The 21,081-nt window shown below is 41.8% G+C and overlaps 1 protein-coding gene across 3 annotated transcripts in view; it reads left to right on the plus strand.

The window, feature by feature from the left end:
* Window positions 1–21,081, plus strand: part of SIK2 (salt inducible kinase 2) — a 131,296-nt gene that overhangs the window by 98,652 nt on the left and 11,563 nt on the right. For all 3 annotated transcript variants that reach the window (XM_069554979.1, XM_069554978.1, XM_069554980.1), the window contains exons 5-9: window positions 4,608–4,732; window positions 5,156–5,279; window positions 6,617–6,837; window positions 8,600–8,752; window positions 15,428–15,592. In XM_069554979.1, coding sequence (XP_069411080.1) covers window positions 4,608–4,732; window positions 5,156–5,279; window positions 6,617–6,837; window positions 8,600–8,752; window positions 15,428–15,592 — 788 coding nt within the window. The remainder of the gene's footprint in view (window positions 1–4,607; window positions 4,733–5,155; window positions 5,280–6,616; window positions 6,838–8,599; window positions 8,753–15,427; window positions 15,593–21,081) is intronic.

Consider the following 21,081-nt stretch of genomic DNA (forward strand, 5'->3'; position numbering starts at 1 on the left):
TAATGGAGTAACCCAGCAGATACCACCTTAATCAAGAGATCAAGATTAACACCACCTGTAATTAAGGCGTAATACCCACTCCCCCTGATATGAGGCCCTGAGAAGAATACATCACTTCTGTGATGTTCTTCTCCAAAAGTAATCATCTTAATCTAATTGTGAGAAAATACCTGGCAAACCCAGACTGAGAGACAGTCCACAAAATATGTGACCTGCCCTGGTCACAGTCAAGACAGACAAGGAAAGTCTGAGGAGATGTTGCAAATTAGACAAGACCAAGCCTGGTGGGCTCCAGTCCATGGGCAGAGTCAGACACGACTTAGCAACTAAACAGCAAGAAGTCATGACAACTAAGTGCAATGTGGAATCCTGCATTGAGAAGGGACATTAGTGAAACCACTGGAGAAATCTTAATGAAGTCCATGTTTTAATTAACAGTGTTGCATCGGTGTTCTCCTTGGTTTTGATTATTTATAGTCATATGAAATGTTAATACTAGAGGAGGGAGTTGCATGAAGGACAGAGGGAGTTCTTCTTACTTTATTGTGGCCACTCTTCAGTAAATCTAAATTTATTTCAGAATTAAAAGTTAAATAATATCAAAATGAATCCATCATAACATGGCATACATTCTATGACAGAGAAACAAGAGTCAAAAAAAGTGTCTGAGGAAATAGCAGCCATCTTTGAGGTATTCACTTGCAGATCGGAGCATCAGAGAAAACACATTAAACTAGGCATTAAACTAAAAGGAGGTTTCCTTTCCAGCAGGACAGGGGTTGGGTCTGGGTCTGGTTTAGAGAGGAATGCCCACATTACTGTTGATGCTTTTCAAAAGTCAGGTAATAATGTGGGGTCTTTGATTTTTCGCTATTGTTGGGAGACTGTCTTTCTTTGTTTGTAGAATGGTTGACACATGTATGCACTCAGATGTTTGATGAAGGAAAGAATTTGATGTGCTGAAACATTAACCCATTCCATATGAATAAATAACGATAAAAAATCCTGCATAGCTCTGCTGTTTCCATATTTCATCCCTCTTGCTCACCCCTTATTTCACTATCTGCCTTTAAGCAGAAAGCTGCAGACTGAACAAAGCAAGTTGTCCAGATTCCAGTAAGAAATAAAAAGACTTTTAAGTGTCTTCCCATTGCCACTTCTTAAACCTGATAATTATTAACTTGTTCAAAAAATAGCTACATATCACTGGGCCAGAGAAGGACATAAAGGTGGTTAACAGTGAATGCTCTGTAGTCAGATTTGGTTCCTCTTGCAAGTCTGCAGCTTAGTATAATTTCTAGCAAGGTCCTTAACATCCTACCCTCACTTCCTCCTAGAATAAGGATACCTCATGGGGTTATTAAGAAGAAATCATCTTAGGAAAGCTTAGATCAGCTTCTGGCACTTTTAAAAGAGATGATGACAACATATTCATTCAGCAATCCTTCACTGAACGGCTGTCAATGTGCTGAGTCTGGGGTTATAGTCCCCCTTCTGCACTCTCAAGGAGTCTAGTCTGATAAGGAAGACAGATAAGTAAAACAGAAAGAATTGCTGTTCTTCCCTTGTATTGAGTAGCTTACTCAGCAGCTACTGTTTATTGAGCACCTGCTGTGTTTTGATAGCATACCCAAAGCATTATATATTATCTACTTTAAGTGTACATACCTACATATACTCATTATATATTGCTCATAGTCACTTTGTGGAGCGTAGACATTGTCTCTATTTTGCAAGTGAGGAAGCCAAGACTCTGAGAAATCAAGTAATTTGCCCAAGATCACACAGCTAAGCGGAAAACCCAAGATTTGCCTGACTCCAAAGCCTTCCTTAACCCATAGATTGCATGATTACAAATAAAATATTTAATCCTTTGACAGGGTTATAGACAACATCTACCTAAATGCTATAATAATAATTCTAATGCGCCTGATAGTGTTGCAGTGCTTCTTTGAATGTTCCTGCAGGCTCAAGTTCCTATTTTCTTCAGCTACCTACAGGAAATAGAGGTAACATGTGGGTAGTACCCCTCTTCTTCTAAGGTAGCAGGCGGCTTTCTTTGTCCCAGATGGGTACAGCCGAGGTTGAGTCTAGGCCACCATAGGCGCCGTGGTGCTCTCCTAGTTTTTCTGTCTTCCTGCTAATGAAGTGTCCAGTGAGGGTGCTGAGAGGAGTGGAGTCCCAGCCAAGTCCCTCTTTATAGGAGTCGGGGTGGGATGGGGGGGAAGGGTTTCAGATTGAAGGGATTGAGAATGGCTTTTTGAGACATTAAAATGTTACAGTGCTATTTGGAGAGTATCCTCAACTTACATGTGCTGAAACTCATCCTGTGATTATGGTTTAAAGGACAGCAATTATTGGACCTATTTCAGGATCTCCAAACACACATCCCAGAGCTTCTTGTGCTTCTCCATGTGGCTGAAATTAACATATTCCTCTTTAGATATTATTTGACCATCTTGTCTTTGGCTGGTTTGAGTGTAGTTTTTTAGAAAGTGAGAAACACCTGTCAATATGAACACACGGATTGTGATGGGGTGTAAATTGTTAGGTTTAGAGTGGGGCTGAGAGTCAGTTTGGGAAGCAAAGTGTAGGACTGAACTGCAGGCACGTGACGGAGGGCGGCGTTCTCATTGCCTTGCGTTTCTGGACACCAGGGATGGGCCACACCGCTGCTCCTCCAGGTTTAGGCACAGCATCCCTCTCCCTATGTGTACCATCTTTTCTCTTCTGAACTCTTGAGCTTCTCCATGGGTCTTTTTCTTTCTAGTATTTACTTGTTTCCTTATTTATTTGATTGTGCCAAGTCTCAGTTGAGGCATGTGGATTCTTCTGTCTTCACTGCAGCACACGGAGTCTTTCAGTTGTATCATGCAGAATCCAGTTCTCCGACCAGGGATTGAACCCAGGCCCCATGCACTGGGAGCCTGGAGTCTTAGCCATTGGACCACCAGGAAAGTCCCTCTCCACACCTTGTTTACCCTTCCAGTGTACTTTCTCAGGACCCATTTCTGTGAAGGGCAGTCATTGGTAATGATGGCTTCACTTACGGAGAAGGGAGCTGACACTTCACATCTCCTGTGCTCCAGGAATCAAGAATCTTGCATTCTTAATCTCATTTACTCCTCATAGCATCCTATCTGGGTAGGCAAATTATCCCCACACTTATAGGTACAGAAAGGAAGGTTCAGGGAAGTTAAATAACTTTAACTACTAGACAGCTACTGAAGCCTGCACGCCCAGGAGCCTGTGCTCTGCAGTAAGAGAAAAGTCACCGCAGTGAGAAACCCACGCACCGCAACTAGAGAGTAGACCCCTTCCCCGCAACTAGAGAAAGCCCAAGCACAGCATCAGAGATCCAGCCCAGCCCAAAGTAAAAATAAGTAGAGACGTGCGCCATAGTCTCAAGGTGTGAGCAGAGCGTGAGTTTCTGTTAACTTGCTGGATCTGCACGGCAACCTGCTGGCTACACATGTTTCTGTGTTACAGGTGTGGAGCTGGAGGCTCAGGAAGACCGAGCCTGTGTTCCACAGTCAGTCTGGTGCAGGAGACTTGCTCCAGCCCCCTGGAGGCACCTCTGAAAGCTCACCCTCCATGCAGCGCAGACGCTGGCCAGAGGAGAGCCTGTTCTCATCACTGAGGCATGCCCCTCAGTCAGGAGTCTGTTGCAGCATAAAGACAGTATGGCTGTAACTTACAAAATAACAGGAGTTTGCTCCTCTGCTGAGAACATGAGGCTGTGTGAGGGCTTAGCACAAGGGCACACGCTTGCATCTACACCAGAGTGCTCACTGCGTTTGTCTCCCGTGGCAACTTTCACATATATTCAAGGCCTCTGAATACAGTGCTTCCAGAGTGCATGCTATATATCAAAGCTGCAGATTCGGTATGACTGATATCATAAGGGGAAGCTTCGCCCTTAACTGTTGAGAAGTATAATGCTACCACATTACATAAATGAGTAAATAAGTGATAATGACGATAAGTGGCCTGTGGTCGAGCCACAGAGCCATCACATGTTAATGAGCTATTCAGATGAGTATCTGTCTATTCAGGATGTGGGAGCCAACACTTCAGAGTTGTTACTTAGGAAACACTGTCCTCAGTTGCCTTAAAAGGTTCTCTTGCTACCTTGGAGTAATGGCTGTGAGAGCAGCCAGTCCCTTGGTTGTGTTTAGGTAAATATCTTAGAGTTTTACTCATTTGTTTCTTTCTTTAGAGACCGTATAAGCTCAAGAGCTCTTAATCATGGAGTCATTGAAATTCTAAAATTATCAAATTCAAGCTGGTTGTCCTTATCAGTGGAATTTTTCTTTTCAGCCTTAAAAATAAATGATTTGAAGTCTTTTTTTCCAGCCTCTCACTCATTCTCTTTGAGAAGAAAACTTAATTCATTAACACATTCATTCAAGAAATATTTATTGAATGCTTAATATTTGCTATTCATTGTGCTAAATGCTAAGGAAACATCACAAGTTACATGCCACCCCATGCTCAGAATGAATTAGTAGTGGTATTGTCGATACAGCATATTATAAAATTAGTATGAGAAATTCAGTATAGTTTGAGAGCATAGATGAAAGTAACGTTTATTTCCATCCCACTAGATTTCGGTTTTGGAAATTTCTTTAAAAGTGGTGAACTGCTGGCAACGTGGTGTGGCAGCCCCCCTTATGCAGCCCCAGAAGTCTTTGAAGGGCAGCAGTATGAAGGACCACAGCTGGATATTTGGGTATTTCTTTGCTTTGCTGTGTTAAATGCATCTATCATGATAATACTGGGTACTCTGGCCCATTTTGAAGCTCTTGGTACCTAACACATAGATAGTAGTTCATGCTTTTCCTGTCCACTGGCCTGTAATTAGTCAGAGTAGAGATTCTAGGAAAGAATTTCTAGGGGAAGATGTTATCATCCTAATATCAGCAGTGATTTAAAGTTTAGTAATTAAAATGATTAAGTTTAGTTCTTTTGGTATTTATTATAGGATGCTTTATTGCAGTAGTCAGCATTTCAGCTTTTTTTTTTTCTGAGACAGTAGTAAATTCAAACAGGAATTTTCAGTCCATATAATTTTAAGAGCTTGAGGATATTTTAGGAAAACAAAGCGCGTTCAAAGTTCTCAGTAGAAAAATGACAGCCTTATTTTCCTCCACAGAGCATGGGAGTGGTTCTTTACGTCCTTGTCTGTGGAGCTCTACCTTTTGATGGACCAACTCTTCCAATTTTGAGGCAGAGAGTTTTAGAAGGAAGATTCCGGATTCCATATTTCATGTCAGAAGGTAACAACCTGTTTATCTTAAAACTGTGCTTTACAGAATTTTTTCTCCAAATGAATGCCTAAAGAAAGGCTTCTCTTTTTCTAAGAGTTTGGGTGCCAAATAAAGTGACCGAGTCACTTTAAAAGCCATACAAATAAGCAACCCCCTCCATGTAGGTGAGAGCAATTCCAGCCTTCCTACTTGTAACGGGAACAGAAAGTGTCCCAGATCAAGAGCAGTAAATCTTCCCATTTGCCCTCGTCTGTGAGTGTCCTAGGTATTTATTTTAGCCTTTGAGAAGCACTTTGTAGATACAGATTTACAACCATGTCACTCTAAGTATAAAATGGATTTTCCCATATCTTCTGGTGGGAGGTTACAAAATTAAGCTTTTTATTTAAACTTAAAACCAACTAGCAAAACAACTGAATTAAGATGAAGTGCTATAGGCCCTTCCAGTGTTGTATTGAGTTGCTGCATAGGCAGCAGTTAAGTTTACTCAGTTTAGATTTTGTTTATCATCCTTAACTTACCAGTTCCTAGTAACAGAAGTAATGTTCTAGTACTTAAGAAAGTGGATTTTGGAGCCAGACCACCTGGTTTATTCCTGAGTCCACCACTTACTGGCGGTCTGACCTTGGCAAGTTATATTTCTGTGCTTCAGTTTCCTCACTCTATAAAATGGAAATAACAATAGTTCCTAATAGGGGTGTTGAGGTATTAATTAAATTCATCTGTGTAGAGCTCTTAGCATGGTGAGCTTATGCGGGGTAGTAAAGAGGGTGATACCAGCTCAGAGGATAAGTAAGTGCCCAGAATTACGGCAGTGCAGTTGACTTAGTGTCATCAGAAGTAACTGCTATTTCACCTACATTTATCTCAGCTGCACTGATATGGAGAATAACAACAGTCCCTTGGAGGGCTCTTGCCTCACACAACCTTAGTATATCAGCCTCAGAAGTGACCAGAAGGATCCATTACTATTTGCTTGTTCTAGGAAAAAGACTTTTTTTTCCCTCTCTTTCTTTAGTGGAAATCTAAGTCTGTGTCTAGATATTTTCAATTGAGTAATTCAGTAGAAGGGTTTGTTTAGTACAGATTTGAATAGACCTACACCCTCCTGTTTTTCTTAAGTATTCATTCACGGAGATGGGTAATTTAACGTGTCAGCACTCATGGTGTGAACTTGACGAATACAAATAGCCTTCAGGTTTTATTTACTCATTTGACCTTTTGCTTTCCAGTGGGCACTGTGGAGGATACAAAGATTATCACCACTATACAAAGTCACAAGTCAGGTAAATACACCAAAGTGCAAGGAGAATCGCATGACTTCTGTAACACTGTGTTTTCTGTAGATTGTGAGCACCTTATTCGAAGGATGTTGGTCCTGGACCCGGCCAAACGACTGACCATAGCACAAATCAAGGAGCATAAGTGGATGCTCGTGGAAGTTCCCGTTCAGAGGCCTGTTCTCTACCCACAAGGGCAAGAAAATGAGCCGTCCATCGGGGAGTTTAATGAGCAGGTTCTGCGATTAATGCACGGCCTTGGAATAGATCAACAGAAAACCGTTGAGGTAAAGGGACTGGAGATATGACTAAAGACATTTCAGGACTTGGTTGTATCAATACTTAGTAACTTAAAATTTCATTCTCATACTTGTCATCCTGGTCTTCTGGCCAAGCCAGCACCTCGGCGTGCAGTTCAGTGTTCCCTGGAGATTTCATCACACTCTATTTCTGTTTGCTTTTAATCAATATATAAATTCTTGCCTTTACCCATCGGCCAAAAAATTCAAAAGGAAGCGTTATGTATGTTTGAGGAAAGACAGTGATGGAAACTTGACAAATAAAAAGTAGAAAGTTTCTTCTAAGATGAAACATAAACTCTTATAGGTAATAAGCTAGTTTATATGGGACATAAGTGTGCAGATACAGAACAAGGCAAGAGCTGAACATGAAGGAAAAAGGGAAGACATCAGGTTTAGGAAAACCAGTGGGATTTAGTTGTGAGCTGAAGAAACTCAGAAGGCAACAACAGGTGGATTCCTGATTTGGAAGTTTTATGGGTCATAGATCTGAGAAGGTCATGAACCTGGGAAATTGCTCATCAGCTTTATTTCTGTCCTTTAATAGTTAGCATATTCATAGGATATACATATTTTTAATACCTCCACAGCAGTCAAAAACCGTTTTAAGAACATTTTTAAGAATGAAGCCTAACAAGAATTTGAAACGCGCCCCGGTGAAGACAGAGTCCTGTGGCCTGTGCCGCCTTTCCTTCGCTGTAGCCATAAGTGAAACCACACTGCGCTGCTTTTGCGCATCACGTGCTCAACGAGGCCTGTGTGTCCTTGCCCATGACGGCAGCTGTGAGCGCAGTTCCCTTGGCCTGTGATGTTTGCTGCCCGTGCTCTGCATGCGAGCTGCCCTGCGCAGCACCTATGCAGCCTGTCACGTGGAACTAGAAGCCAAAGGAGCCTCTGTTTTTCTTTTCCATTAGCATCGTTGGAGAGCTGGCCAGCCAGGGATGTGAAAAATTGGGAAGCAACTTTTATTTTCAAGGTTTCACGAGGGTGGGACTGCAAAAACAAGAGGAAAAAATTACCTAAGAATGGAGACACAGCGTCTCTCAACCTAGTGTCCAAATGTCATTCTCCAGCCCAAAATAATCACCAGAAATTTCCCCAAAGACTTTAATCATTGACTTCAGGGTTAGCAATGCTTGGGCTTGTGTCGAGGCTGTGGAATTAGAGCCTGTGGGCTCAGGTTGCTAACCAACCTTAGAGCCTAGTTACAGCCATGAGATGGGACCACAGTGACAGCACTGGGGAATGTCTGCATGAGACAGTGATGGCGTTTTCTCTGAGTGCAGAAAAATAAATGGATCCAATTAATGTAAAAGGACCAGTCAAGTCATTCAGAGGTATCACCCTTTATACAATTAATGAAGTTATCTGTCTTCTATTCTGAATTCTGGAATATCTTTCATTTTGAGTCATACTTTGCTTGTTACTCTTTTTTTTTTTAAGAACACATGATATCTTCCCTCCCTTATTTATTTATTTATTTACTTATTTTAGCCAGACTCCTTGCATTCTGTTTTTTAATTAGTTTATTTTTTTTATTGAAGGATAATTGCTTTACAGAATTTTGTTGTTTTCTGTCAAACCTCAACATGAATCAGCCATAGGTATACATATATTCCCTTATGTTTTTTATTTTATTGAAGATTAGTTGATTTATAATGTTGTGTTTTCCCCTCCTTTTTTAGAAAGGTGTAAATCACTGAATTGGTTTTTATGGTTCTCTGCCTTTGGCACTGGTTTTCTCTTGCAGGCTTTGCAGAACAAGAGCTATAACCACTTTGCTGCCATTTATTACTTGTTGGTGGAGCGCCTGAAATCACACAGGAGCAGTTTTCCTGTGGAGCAGAGACTTGATGCCCGCCAGCGTCGGCCGAGCACCATTGCCGAACAAACAGTTGCCAAGGTAACAGCCTGTTAGCCAATAGTCTTATCGGTGCGAATGCCTGTTCAGACGTTTGACAGGTTTTCCGAGGTGTAGTACAAAGGGCTAGGATTTCATCCTCTCCACCTTGTTTCTCTGTAAAGTTTCTGTCTGTCATTTACTAGGTTCTCAAACATTTTACCATCTTCCTATTTGTAAGGGTTTAATTTTATTTCAGACAGTTTTTTTTTTTCTTTAAGAGGCTTCTCTCTCTTTTTTAAAACCATTCATTTATGTTGAGAATTAATGTAACTAGTCTGTACATTCAATTTCACTTAATAAATTTTTATTGCAGATTTACTGTGAAAGCTTCGCTTATTAGGCACTACAGGGAAGATGTATAAAACGTACCCTCAGGACGTATAAACGTGCCCTCAGAGTCATTACATTGTAGAAGCAAAATAAGACAACATCATGACTAGCAATCCTTCAAAAATAATGCAAAGGCAAAATTTAGAAGATGCTATGAATGTCATCATTTTGAACTTGTGTAGATGTGTGATAGAGAGAACGTTTTTTAGAAAAAGGGCAAAGGGGAGAGAGATACATCTGATCGGGCAAGGCTTTGTGGGAGAGACGGCATTTAAGGTAGAGCCTCACAGCTGTTCAGGAGAGGCAGTAGCTAGAGGCATTACACGTAGACAGAAGCAGTGTGAGCAGAAGTACTCGAGTGGGCCAGTGTAGACTTGTCCCGATTGATTCACTTGAATTGAAGAATAGGGAAATGAAAGAGTCGGAGTGGTCAAGTTGAAGCCATGCTGTGAAAGGATTGAATGCCAAGGTACAGGACAGAGTTGTTGGTCAGTCACTCAGTCGTGTCCAACTCTTTGCGACCCCGTGGACTGCAGCACTCCAGGCTTCCTTGTCCTTCACCAACTCCCAGAGCTTGCTCAAACTCACATCCGTTGAGTCGGTGATGCCATCCAACCATCTCATCCTCTGTCGTCCCCTTCTCCTCCTGCCCTCAATCTTTCCCAGCATCAGGGTCTTTTCTAATGAGTCGGCTCTTCTCATCAGGTGGCCAAAGTATTTGGTGCTTCAGCTTCAGTTTACTAATAATTCAGGAAGAAATGAGGAACTGCTAAAGACTATTAAGCAAAAAAAGTGATAAAGTTATATTGCACTTTAAGCTAAGCAATCTGCTAACATTGTGAAGGACAGACTGGATAGGGGAGAGAAGAAATTTGGAGCACGCTGTTAGATGATTATAGTTGATGAGAAATACTGAAGACCAAACTAACGTGATGCCAGTGGAAGTAGGCAGGAAGGGCGAGCATAAGGAGCACTCCCAGGTGGGCCCTGGCTGAACTCAGCCCTGGTCTGGAGAGGCAGCCCAGCATGGTGGTCTCTGGAGCACATCCCAGATTCTGCCATTTCCTACTGTGCACCTTAAAAAAGTTACCTGAGGTCTTTCTGTGCCTCGGTTTCTCAAGCTTTAAAATGGGAATAATTATAAGATGCTGGGACATTTAAATTAGTAAATAATTGTTCAGCACATAGTAATAAATAATGTAGGGGAGGAAGGGACAAGGAGAGGCGGCTCCATTGTTGAGCCCAAGGCTGAGGGAGTCACAGTGGTGGCGACTCAGCTGATGGGGAAGAATGGACCTGGGTCCCCAGAGAGAGGCTGGCGCTCAGACTGGGAGAACTGGGAGATGGCCTATACAGATCATTCACACGATCTTTCAGGATTTCCATCGACTTCTGTGAGTACCGTGTTTAAAGTGGGAGTAAGAACAAAAGAGGTTTCACTTTGTATTTCTTGTTTGGCAGTCCTACAAAATTTATAGAATTATAATAGAATCTTGCATTGACTTCTCCAGAGTATGTGAAAAAGAAACCCAAGGAAATTGAAATCTTCTTGATTTTAATAGGCAAATGATATGCTTTGTTATACATACTTTAATAACTCAAATAATGTGAATATTGAGACTAACGTGAGTAAAATCATGTATCACCAAAGTTCCAGATATTTGGGTTGAAGTATCTCTGAGCACTTGTAATCCTTCAAAGTGGAGCAGTATTGCCTTCAAGATAGAGGCGGGGACAAAATGAGAATTCCAAATTTGGGGCAGCAATAGGGAAATGGAGGTGACCCTTCCCTCTTGAGAACGCTGCAGCAGGAAAATAAGAAGCAGGGAAGCCCCACACTGAGCAGCTGCCCTCCCAGGCCTCTGTTCTTCCGAGATGTTACACAAGTGAGGGTTACATAAACGACCCCTCCAAGCACACGCGTCTGTTATTGCACATGACTTCCTTTTCACAGCTAAATTTGACGCAAGTTCCTTCGATCTCAAGTTGTATTTCATTTGGCTTGAGGTTCAGATGTATTAGCATAGCTTCTTCTATTTGATAATTACTTTTTATTACCGAGCACCCCATGAGTTCTTTTCATTGTATGCATTGACCTAAATTATCATAGAAAGCTATTTCCTGTGACTTGAAATGTATCTAAAGAGTATGAGTCCTGTCTGAGTGATGAGCAGCAGGCACTAGGTTGAAGTTCTCCCTTTCCTATGAGACTGCGTTCTCATGTTTAGTGTTGAACTTGTTAAAAAATAGATTTCTCTGTTTTGGTGAATATAAATACGCTTAAAGTTTTCGTAGAGCCTATCCCCTTGAATTCTTTGATGTTCTGCTCTCTTTTTAAAGAAGTGGCAGATCGTGTATTCCTTGATGGAGCGATAGAAACCGTGGAGGTCACAGGAGCCCATTGCAGGGGTCACGTGAGCGGTACAGTCAGGCAGAGCTTGGGCTCCATACCGAGCTGAGTGACGTCAGCAAGTCAGCATCTCTGAGCTCCAGTGTCCTTAACTATAGAATGAAAACAGCAGTACTTACTTCACAAGTTTCCTACAAAGATGAACTTGGTTAATTGATTCCAGTGGTTCTGTTCAGATAGAACACTTATGTGCCAGACACAGTGCCAGCCCATCCTGATTTCATAGGTGCCCAGAAAACAGTCTCTGTGAATTTATGGTGTAGTGATAAATAGCCCATGATTACTACTTAGAAAACAGTGAGATTCCCATCTTAGATGGATTGAGGGTACTTATATTTGCCACATAATATACAGGAAACATGACATCTAACTGACTGTTTAAAAACATGCCTTTTTATTGTGAATTCTCTCTACTAGTTTTCAGCCATCCTTCAGGAGCACTAAAGATTTTTTCCCATAGGAGAAAGCATTTTCATTTTAATGGTGCTAGAAAGCATAAAATCAGAAAGAGATTCAAGATAATAAATATGTGATCTTAAAAAGTTATTGCAGTTAGTGGACCTGGTCATTATTTATGACCACTCTTTTTAAAAAATTTTATTACAGTATAATTAACTTACAATGTTGTGTTAATTTCTGCTATACAGAAAAGTGACTCAGTTATACACATATATTCCTTTCCATTGTGGTTTATCCTAGGGTATTGAACCTAGTTCCCTTGTTATGTATCCATTCTGAATGTAAGAGTTTGCATCTACAGTCTGCACACTCCCAGCCCACCCCTCCTGCAAACCCCTCTCCCATAATAACCACAAGTCTGTCCTGTGCGTCTGAGCCTCTCTCCGTTTCCTGGATAGCTTCATTTGTGCCGTGTTTTAGATTCCACGTATAAGTGATGTCGCACGGTGTTTGCCTTTCTCTTTCTAGCTTCCTTCACTTTATCATGATAATCTCCAGTTCCATCCACGTTGCTGCACATGGCATTATTTCACTCTTTTTCTGGCTGAGTGGTATTCCACTGTGTGTATGTAACATCTTCTTTATCCATCTGTCTGTCAGTGGACATTTAGAATGTCTCCATGTCTTGGCTGTTGTATGTGGTGCTGCTGTGAACATAGAGGTGTGTGTATCTTTTTGAATTATAGTTGTTTTTTTTTTTCTTTTTTGGATATACACCCAGAAGTGGGATTGCGGGATCATATGGTAATACTATTTTTAGTTTTCTGAGGAACTTCCACACTGTTTTCCATAGTGGCTGCACCAGCTTACTCTCCCACCAATAGTATATGACGATTCCTTTTTCTCTGCACTCTCTCCAGCATTTATTTGTAGACTTTTTGTTTGTGTTAGTCACTCAGTCGTGTCCAACTCTGCAACGTTATGGACTGTAGCCCACCAGGCCCCTCTGTCCATGGGATTTCCAGGCAAGAATACTGGAGTGGGTTGCCATTTCCTTCTCCAAGGGATCGTCCTGATCCAGGGATCAAACCCTGGTCTCCTGCATTGTAGGCAGGTTCTTTACTGTCTGAGCCACCAGAGAAGACTTTTTAATGACAGCCAGTTCTGACCAGTGTGAAGTGGCATCTCCTTGTAGTTTTCATTTGCATTTCTCTAATAATTAATCTTTTCATGTGCCAATCGTGTTTATGGCCACTCTTGAAGAAACGGGTAATATCTGCTTGCTTGAGATATTAATCAACCATCTATTTATTATAATAGCATATTATTTAGTTCAGTTCTTAGTGTTGGGCATGCTGTTTGAATACTCATACTATAACTTGTACCAAAAAGATTTATTTAATTCCATGATTCCAAGAATCCTAAAAAGCAGACCTCTAAATCTGTCATTATATTTCCTATGAAGTGATTGTCACAATAAAATGTGTTACGTTTCTGTCCTTACCAAGTTCACGGTAAGCTGTTGTAGTCCAGGTTGGATGTTTAAGTTGCCAAGAAAAATGTGCTATGCTTGACCTGGCCCAGCACAATCCTGCCATTTAAAAAGTCACAGCTAACAAGAGGCAGGAAGTGAGAAGAACACCCTATCCTAGTTGTCATGTTGGGGTCTCATTTCCAGCTCAGTGTCTATAGGTAATGCTTTGCCCTAATAAGAAGGAGCAGTCAAGTAAATTTAGGAAACAGAAATCAAAAGTTTAGCTTTATCCTTTGATTTAAAAGACAATGATAAGAACAGGTAGAATATATCAAATAGACTTTATTAGGAAGTTTAATTTTTACATTGTGGCTAAAACAGTTAATTTAAATTAGTAATGCTGGAAAGGGGGGGAAAAAATGTTTAGTTTCAAAAGTGACCTGAGGAGCAGTGATAGAAGAAAAGCTATTTCTTTATCATGCTCAGAATGTATATAGTGCATTTTCTTTTTTTTTTTTAGCATCCATATAATACCAACACTTTACTATTGCTATATTTTATTCTTTATTTCATGCAGTATATCTAATGATGTTTAATGTTGGAATATAAAGCATACTCTATATTCAAAGTATATTCAAGGCTAAAGTATATTTCTAACATACTCCCCATTATTGAAAACCATCAGTCTGAAATTTTAACTGAGAACCGTCAGGTAGTATCTGAGAACAAAAGTGTATATTCATTTTGCAGTCTAATTCCTATATTAAATTGTGTCATCATCTGAGACTTTAGAAAGAAGGAGAAAGGAGGAATCAACATTACTGAGTGAAGAACTTGACACGTTGCCTGTTACAATCCTAACTTCACTGTGTAGTAGATATTATGCCCTTTAAAGGAGGTGAAGAAAATAAGATTAAAAGAGTTTAGGTAACTGATTAAGTTCACACAATTAGTAAGTGATGGAGCCAGAAATCAAACCCAGGTCTTGGGAAGGGAAAAGCTAGCACCATACCATTCTGTTCCTTTTCATTTGTTTGAATTAAAAATTCGCCATCCTGTATCTCCTGGAGTGATAATGGCAGAAAAAATATAGGCCATTCCTCTGCCTTTTAGAAACTGGTATGATGATTGTTCCCTCTGATGTTTTGCAATGTCTGTTATATTCAAAAGAGATCTAAGAAATTATTCTGCCAGTTTTAAAGAGATGGGGAGGAAAGGATTACCCAACAGTGTCATCTTCCCAGTCATTCCGTACCATTGTTATAAAGGAAAATCTCTTTTAAATGATTTTTCAAAGGAAGAGTTTGTAATACTTGTTTACTTAGAGGGTTTAATGGAGGAGACATGGAGAATGGACTTTCTAGAGTAGGCTGACTTTATGAACATAACTTGCTCAGCAGTAAGCATCTCTGTTTCTGCTGGACAAACAGGCTGTGTTTAGTCTGCACCTCTCCTTCAGAGAAGGAAATTCCTGCCCCAGCCAAGTAGCTGCTGCTTCTCTCTTCTTCCTCTTCACACACATCCTTGCCAAGAAATACGTACCGTCTCAACCCACACCCCACCAGAAAACAGAAAGATGCAGGTAGATAGCCCTTATTGCAGTGCACTTTGCGTTCCAGTTAGTTGTGTGCGTATCTGTCTCTGGTTCCATTTTGAGCTCCTGCTCCTTGAGACTGGGACTGTTCTATGCTCCTTTGTATCTTTCCAGAGTAATATATTTAAGGATATGGATGATACATGTTTGTTGAATTGGAAAAAAAGAACATCCTTACCTTCCTTGAAAAGACTAGCTTTCTTGTCATAACTGTGAAACATATGCACCTCGCCGTGGAATAGGAACGAACTTCCGTACAGCCTGTCTCAGAATGATGGCAGAGACTGCTTCAGATGGATACCTATACCTGTACATACTTCATCACACCTTTTCTGGAGTTTCCAACAAATCACTGGTTATCCTTTCATTGCACCAGAAAGAATCGTCTTATTTCAAGGGGTTTGTACATTTATGTATATAGAGAGAGGATTAATGTTCCCGAACTTTCCATTCTTGCCCTATTTACAGGCGCAGACTGTGGGGCTCCCAGTGACCGTGCATTCACCCAGCGTGCGAGCGATGCGATCTGCCCTTCTCCCACAGGCATCCACCGTGGATGCCTTCGCCTTTCCCACATCTGGCTGTCAGGCAGAGGCAGCGTTCATGGAGGAAGAGTGTGTCGACACTCCAAAGGTACGCACGTGTTTGAGAGACTCCGAGCTTGCAGGTTGGCTGGAGCCGGCAGCTGGGTCCGCAGACGTTGTACTTTGGCTTAGCTGAACTCTGTCATTTCTTCAAGGCACTCAGGAGTGTTGTTTTTGTGCGGAAGACCTGAGGAACGTGTCCAGGGAGGACCTCGGCTCCCTCTCCATCTTGTCTTCACCACGATTATGTAACTCGTCAGATCTCACGTGTACTTTTCAGAATCTTTCTTCCTTCTGTTTCCTTAACCAATCTCTTCTCACAAGTTCTAGATCCCTCATAGGTTTTGAATTTTTTTAAGCCAACTGTAATTCTGAAAACAAAAACGTAACTATTGTGCTGACTTGGGCTTTTGCCTGTTACTATGGCCCTTCCTCTGCATGTGCTGCAGCTACAAAATGATGAGCCTTTTTTGTTCAACTAAATATCTCTGTGTCCAGTTTGAACACACCTAAAGGAGATAAGTTTATTCTGGTGTGCTGTATAAAGTTGGCCTTTAGTACATGGACGATGATAGCTTCTCTCATTTCATGGATGTTTGTTGTTGTTTAGTTGCTAAGTCGTGTCCTGACTCCTTTGTGACCCCTTGGACTGTAGCCCGCCAGGCTTCTCTGTCCATGGAATTTCCCAGGCAAGAATAGTGGAGTGGGATGCCATTTCCTTCTCCAGGGGATCTACCCGACCCAGGGATCAAACCCTGGTCTCGGGCTTGGTAGATAAATTCTTTAGCACTGAGCCAGCTGGGAAGCCCAGTGGATATTTATTCCACTTCTTATTTGTTTTATATACTTAGCATCAAGTGATATACTGAAGATCACATTAATGGGCAGGTCTTAGAGCATGTTTAAAATAGACTCATTTCTTCTCTGGCTGTGTGAACTTGGACAAAATGACTGATTTCTTTGAACTTACATTCTATCTTGTAAAACGAGGATACCAACTTTATGAGACTGTTGTGAGGATTAATTTAGAGAATGTGTATGAGAGTCTAGGCAAATTGTAGATACTCAATAAATATTGGTTTCCTGTCTTTTAGCCTCATTAGGTAATAAAAAGATGACTCAGACATTAATTCTGCCTCAAAGCCTGTAGTCTAGCAGAAGAGACATGATGCATAACTAACAGCAGTGATGCCGAGAACTGAATAAATTGATACATAACCAGTCCCTTAGAGAGACAAAAATCAAAACGCTGCAAGACTAGGAGACAGTTCCAGTTTAATCAGTAATGTCTTTGGTTTAACTGTCAGAGCTGGGAATTAAGAGACAAAATCAGGATAGATGGCAACGAGGGTGTGCTGGCTCTCTCAGCGGAGGGGAAAGGTCAGGAAAGCCCCGTCCCTGCAGGTCAGAGCCGGAGCTCAGCATGGCTGAGGGAGCAGGCCTATGAAGGGGAGTCGTACAAAATAAAGACAAATAGCCTGCCTTGAATGGCAAAGCCAAGGGATAAACTCTCTCTAGTCTGAGGCTCTCAGCATGGGGGCATGTTTCAGTATTATCAGGAGAGTTTTTCTCAGATGGACTTCTCCAGGAAACAACTGAAGATTTTTTGATAAGGAAGCACCATGATCCATGTTGTACTTCAGAAATAATCTTAGAAATGTCCATAGCCTACCTTGAGTGGGAGAGATTCTGGTGACAAGGACAGTGGAAGGCTAGAGCGTGTGTCAGGGGAGACTGATAAGAGACTGCGCTACATGGTGCCCGTGAAACTGGACAGGAGGCGATGGTATAAACGAGATTGCACAGATAAAACTGATAGGCTGTTAGAAGTCCAAACCAAGGACAGCATTATGAGCCCTGCAGATCAGGAAGGTGAATGCCATTTTCAGAAACAGAGGTAGAGCTGACTCGGAAGTTAAGTAATGAGTTCAGCTAGAGCGTAATCAAGGCAACCTGAAGCTAGGCTGCTACGTTCCCGACCACGAGGAGTTAGCGTCTGTGTCCCGGAGGACAAGGCCGCTTCCTGTGGACAGTCTTGTTTCCTCTGCCTGCGGTTGCCTAGCATGTTCAGATCCTCATAAACTGCTGTTACATTCCCACCCGGAAATTTAGACATAAATTGGGACAACGTGATTCATTTATTTTTAAAATCTAATTCCCTTGAAAAAATTAAAATGCAGTGTGCTGAAAGCTCGGCTGTAAGGGCATCAGGCCCGAAACACAGATTGGGCACTGTCTGCCGTATTATATAGGGCAGGCTATTTTTAAAGCTTGTGATTGTTACCGTAACCAGGAAACAGACAGGAAATGAATGATTTTGTGAAAGATATAGACAGAAGCTAGATGGCATATTTGCATTTGTAGGAAGAGCAATGCCACGCTGGAACCGGCCACCCACACTGACAGGGCCACCCTGGCACCCGGCCAGGCCGTAGCCTTCTGCTGCCTTATTCGTGGGGCGTTTCAGCCATGTCAGCGGTGCTCTCTGCGCCTCTTGCCTCCCAGCACCTCTCTCTCTGGGCCCATAAATAAGCGCACACGCAAAACCTTCCGACGGATACCAGCCCTTTGTTGCTGGTCTGGCTTCGCATCCCTCACTCTAGTGCCTGTTTGTCGTCTCGAAGATGCCGAGTAACTGATGTGTTGCCCCGTCGTTTCTGCTCGCAATTGGTGGCAGGCACCGTGCCTCTCAGAGGTTTCACCTCTCTTTCCCTCCCGGAAGTTTTCAACTTCACCTTAAAACTGTCAGTAAAATCCTTCAGGGAGTCTGTGTGGAAACATAGGTTTGGGATTGCTGCAAAAGATAGCACCTTTCTGAGATAGTCATCCAACTCTGAGCAGTCACCACGACCCCCGGGAAGCACAGAGGCCCATACAGGGGCAGAGCAAGCCTGAAGGGTTAGTCTTTCTCTTTTGAGAGTTTTTGGGGGATAAAGGACTTTACACACACATACCCACAGATACTTTTAACATTTTATTAGAGGTTATAATAAAAGAATTTTCCAAGTTACCATCTTCATAGCTAGAGAGTGGAAGGAAACTGTGAAACTGTGAAGTAGAGCTGTTCCACCTCTATTGACATTTTAAATATTTTAATTATAAAGGTAGCACATGAAAGGCAGAGTCTAAAAAGGATCATCAAAAACCTTTAATAGTTTTAACCTCTAAGACTTAGTCAAGGGGAGAAATTACTCTGAATTTGAACTTTTTAATTTATAATGAAAAAACATCAATCAGAATCACAAACAGAAAATTCAGAGAGGGATAAAGGAAAAAATTAACTTACTCATAATCCCCCTACCCAAAACAAAGGTAAGCCCATTTTTGACATGTTTCCTTAGAGCATGTTATAGATGGATAGATAGATGGATGGGTGGGTGGATGAGTATAGGGTGACTCAGCACGTAGGTAGTCTTGTTAAAACAAAATCTTATTCTATTATATATAATTTCAAACCTGCCTTTACATAAAATATCATGGGCATTTTTTTTTCCATACCATGAAATCATCTTTGAAAGCATGGGTTATATTTAACAACTGCCTTATATTAGATGTACCCTTATTTAACTACTTGCCTATTTTTAGATACCAAGTACTTTAATTTTTTTTGCTGCCTTATATATGCTTCAGGGATGTGAATATCCTTGTGTCTAAATTTTTGACTAGCTTTGATTATTTCCTGAGGATAAATTTCCAGAATTGGGGTTATCCAGTTCTTTCCTTCCTTACCTGGTTATTTGTTTATTTTAATTTGCCTCAAGATGGTAAAAATGCTTTAAAAGAAAATGTTGCTTTTTTCTCATACTTTAAACAATTTTCTTGTTATAAAGTATTATCTTCAGTCAAGAAATGATGATAATATATACAATGCTTTAGTTATCCCTCCTGGAAAACTTTACTCTCATTTTACAAGTGGGAGAAAAATGAGCCTTATAGAAGTTAAACAACTTTCCTAATAAGAGCTGAGGTTTAATCCTCTTCAATATATGCCAAACTTGCCAGGCACTTAAGATATGAATTAAATAAGGCATGTTCCAGCCTCCAGACTCACTGGCTAGTACTATGTATTAGTCTGCTGTGTTAGCACAGGCTGCCATGCAGAATGCTACAAGCTGGGTGGCTTAGACAACAGAAATTTATTTTCGTAATAGTTCTTGGAGGCTGGAAGTCCAGGATCAAGGTTGTAGCCAGTATGATTTCTGGTAAGGGCTCTTCCTGGCTGGTCGAGGGCCGCCTTCTCATGTCCTTCCATGGGCTTTCCTCTCTGCTCTCGTATATATAGAAAGAGTTTTCTAGGGTCTCTTTGTGTAAGGACACTAATCCTACCAGATCAGGGCCCCACCCTTAGGACCTGATTTAATTACATTTCTCTAGAGACTCCATCTCCAAATACAGTCACCCTGGGGTTACGGCTTCAGTGTGTGAGTTTAAGGGGAGATGCAAACATTCAGTCTGTAACAGTCTACCAATCTCCTGTACTAGAACCTTGTATTTGTGGTAAGCTCAGGGGTGTTATTAGTTACGGGTAGAGTTTGTGAGGATCTGACTCCTGCGTGTATGCTGCCTACTGCATGTGAGGTCTCTTATCAGAAGTGAGGTGATTGATCGAGTTTAAGGAAAGACAAAAGCTCTTTATTGGGAAATGTACCTTTCACTCACACTGTGTTTTGAAGTCCTGTCCTCAAAAGGAAACACTCATCTGGGGAAGAGGGAAGGGGGGCCTGACTGCTGCTGGCCAGCATTCAGAGCTGTTGTTTCCTGGTGCCATGATCCGTCTCGGTCTAGGAAAAGAGCATCCGTCATCCTTCACTTTGAACGACCACTTGTCACTTTAAAACCTTGTAGTGCATTAGCCGCCTTATCCTAGTAATGGCTCCAGCCCCAGAACAGTTTTTTTATGGAATAACTGTCCCCTCCCCCAAGCAAACAGCCATCTGAGTCACCCAAGTCTCCTTCTCCAAATAAAGGGCCTTGCAAGCGCCTCCAGAGTGGTTGCCATAAGAGGAAAGTTGCCTGCGTCTGGTACGGTCAATTCCACGTCCCCTCTCACATACATGAGCCTCTCCTGCTTCCAGAGGAAACAATAGCTCTCGTGGGTGTATTCCAGGTGAAAGTGCTGCTGGGAATGCAGTGTCACGCCAGGCTGCTCCTGAGCAGCTATTCACAGGAGAAAGCTGGATTGGTGTCCACAGGGGAATGGTTAAGGTAATGAGGTAAATAATTGCCTCCTCACTGGGGCTTTTACAGCCAGAACTGAAACCACAACTCCCCTCTGTGTGCCGTTCCTGCCCGCGTTGAGGTGGTTTGCTTGGCAACTGCAGGGGCAGGCCGAGTTCTCACTCAGGAGCTGTGCCGAGCTCTTCCCCTTGGGGTAGGAAGTGTGGATACCGGGTATATTGCTGGGGGAAAGAGAATTCGGAGCCTTGGTGCTCGTTAACCTCTGCTGGAATTCCGGGCCTGTGAGTCATTTGTTATTCTATAATGGAAGGCTTTGGCCGGTTGCCATTTGGGTTTTTTTTTTTTTCACTCCTTTTTGTG

The sequence above is a fragment of the Ovis canadensis genome, chromosome 15 (assembly GCF_042477335.2).
Source record: "Ovis canadensis isolate MfBH-ARS-UI-01 breed Bighorn chromosome 15, ARS-UI_OviCan_v2, whole genome shotgun sequence".
In the NCBI taxonomy this organism is placed as follows: Eukaryota; Metazoa; Chordata; class Mammalia; order Artiodactyla; family Bovidae; genus Ovis; species Ovis canadensis.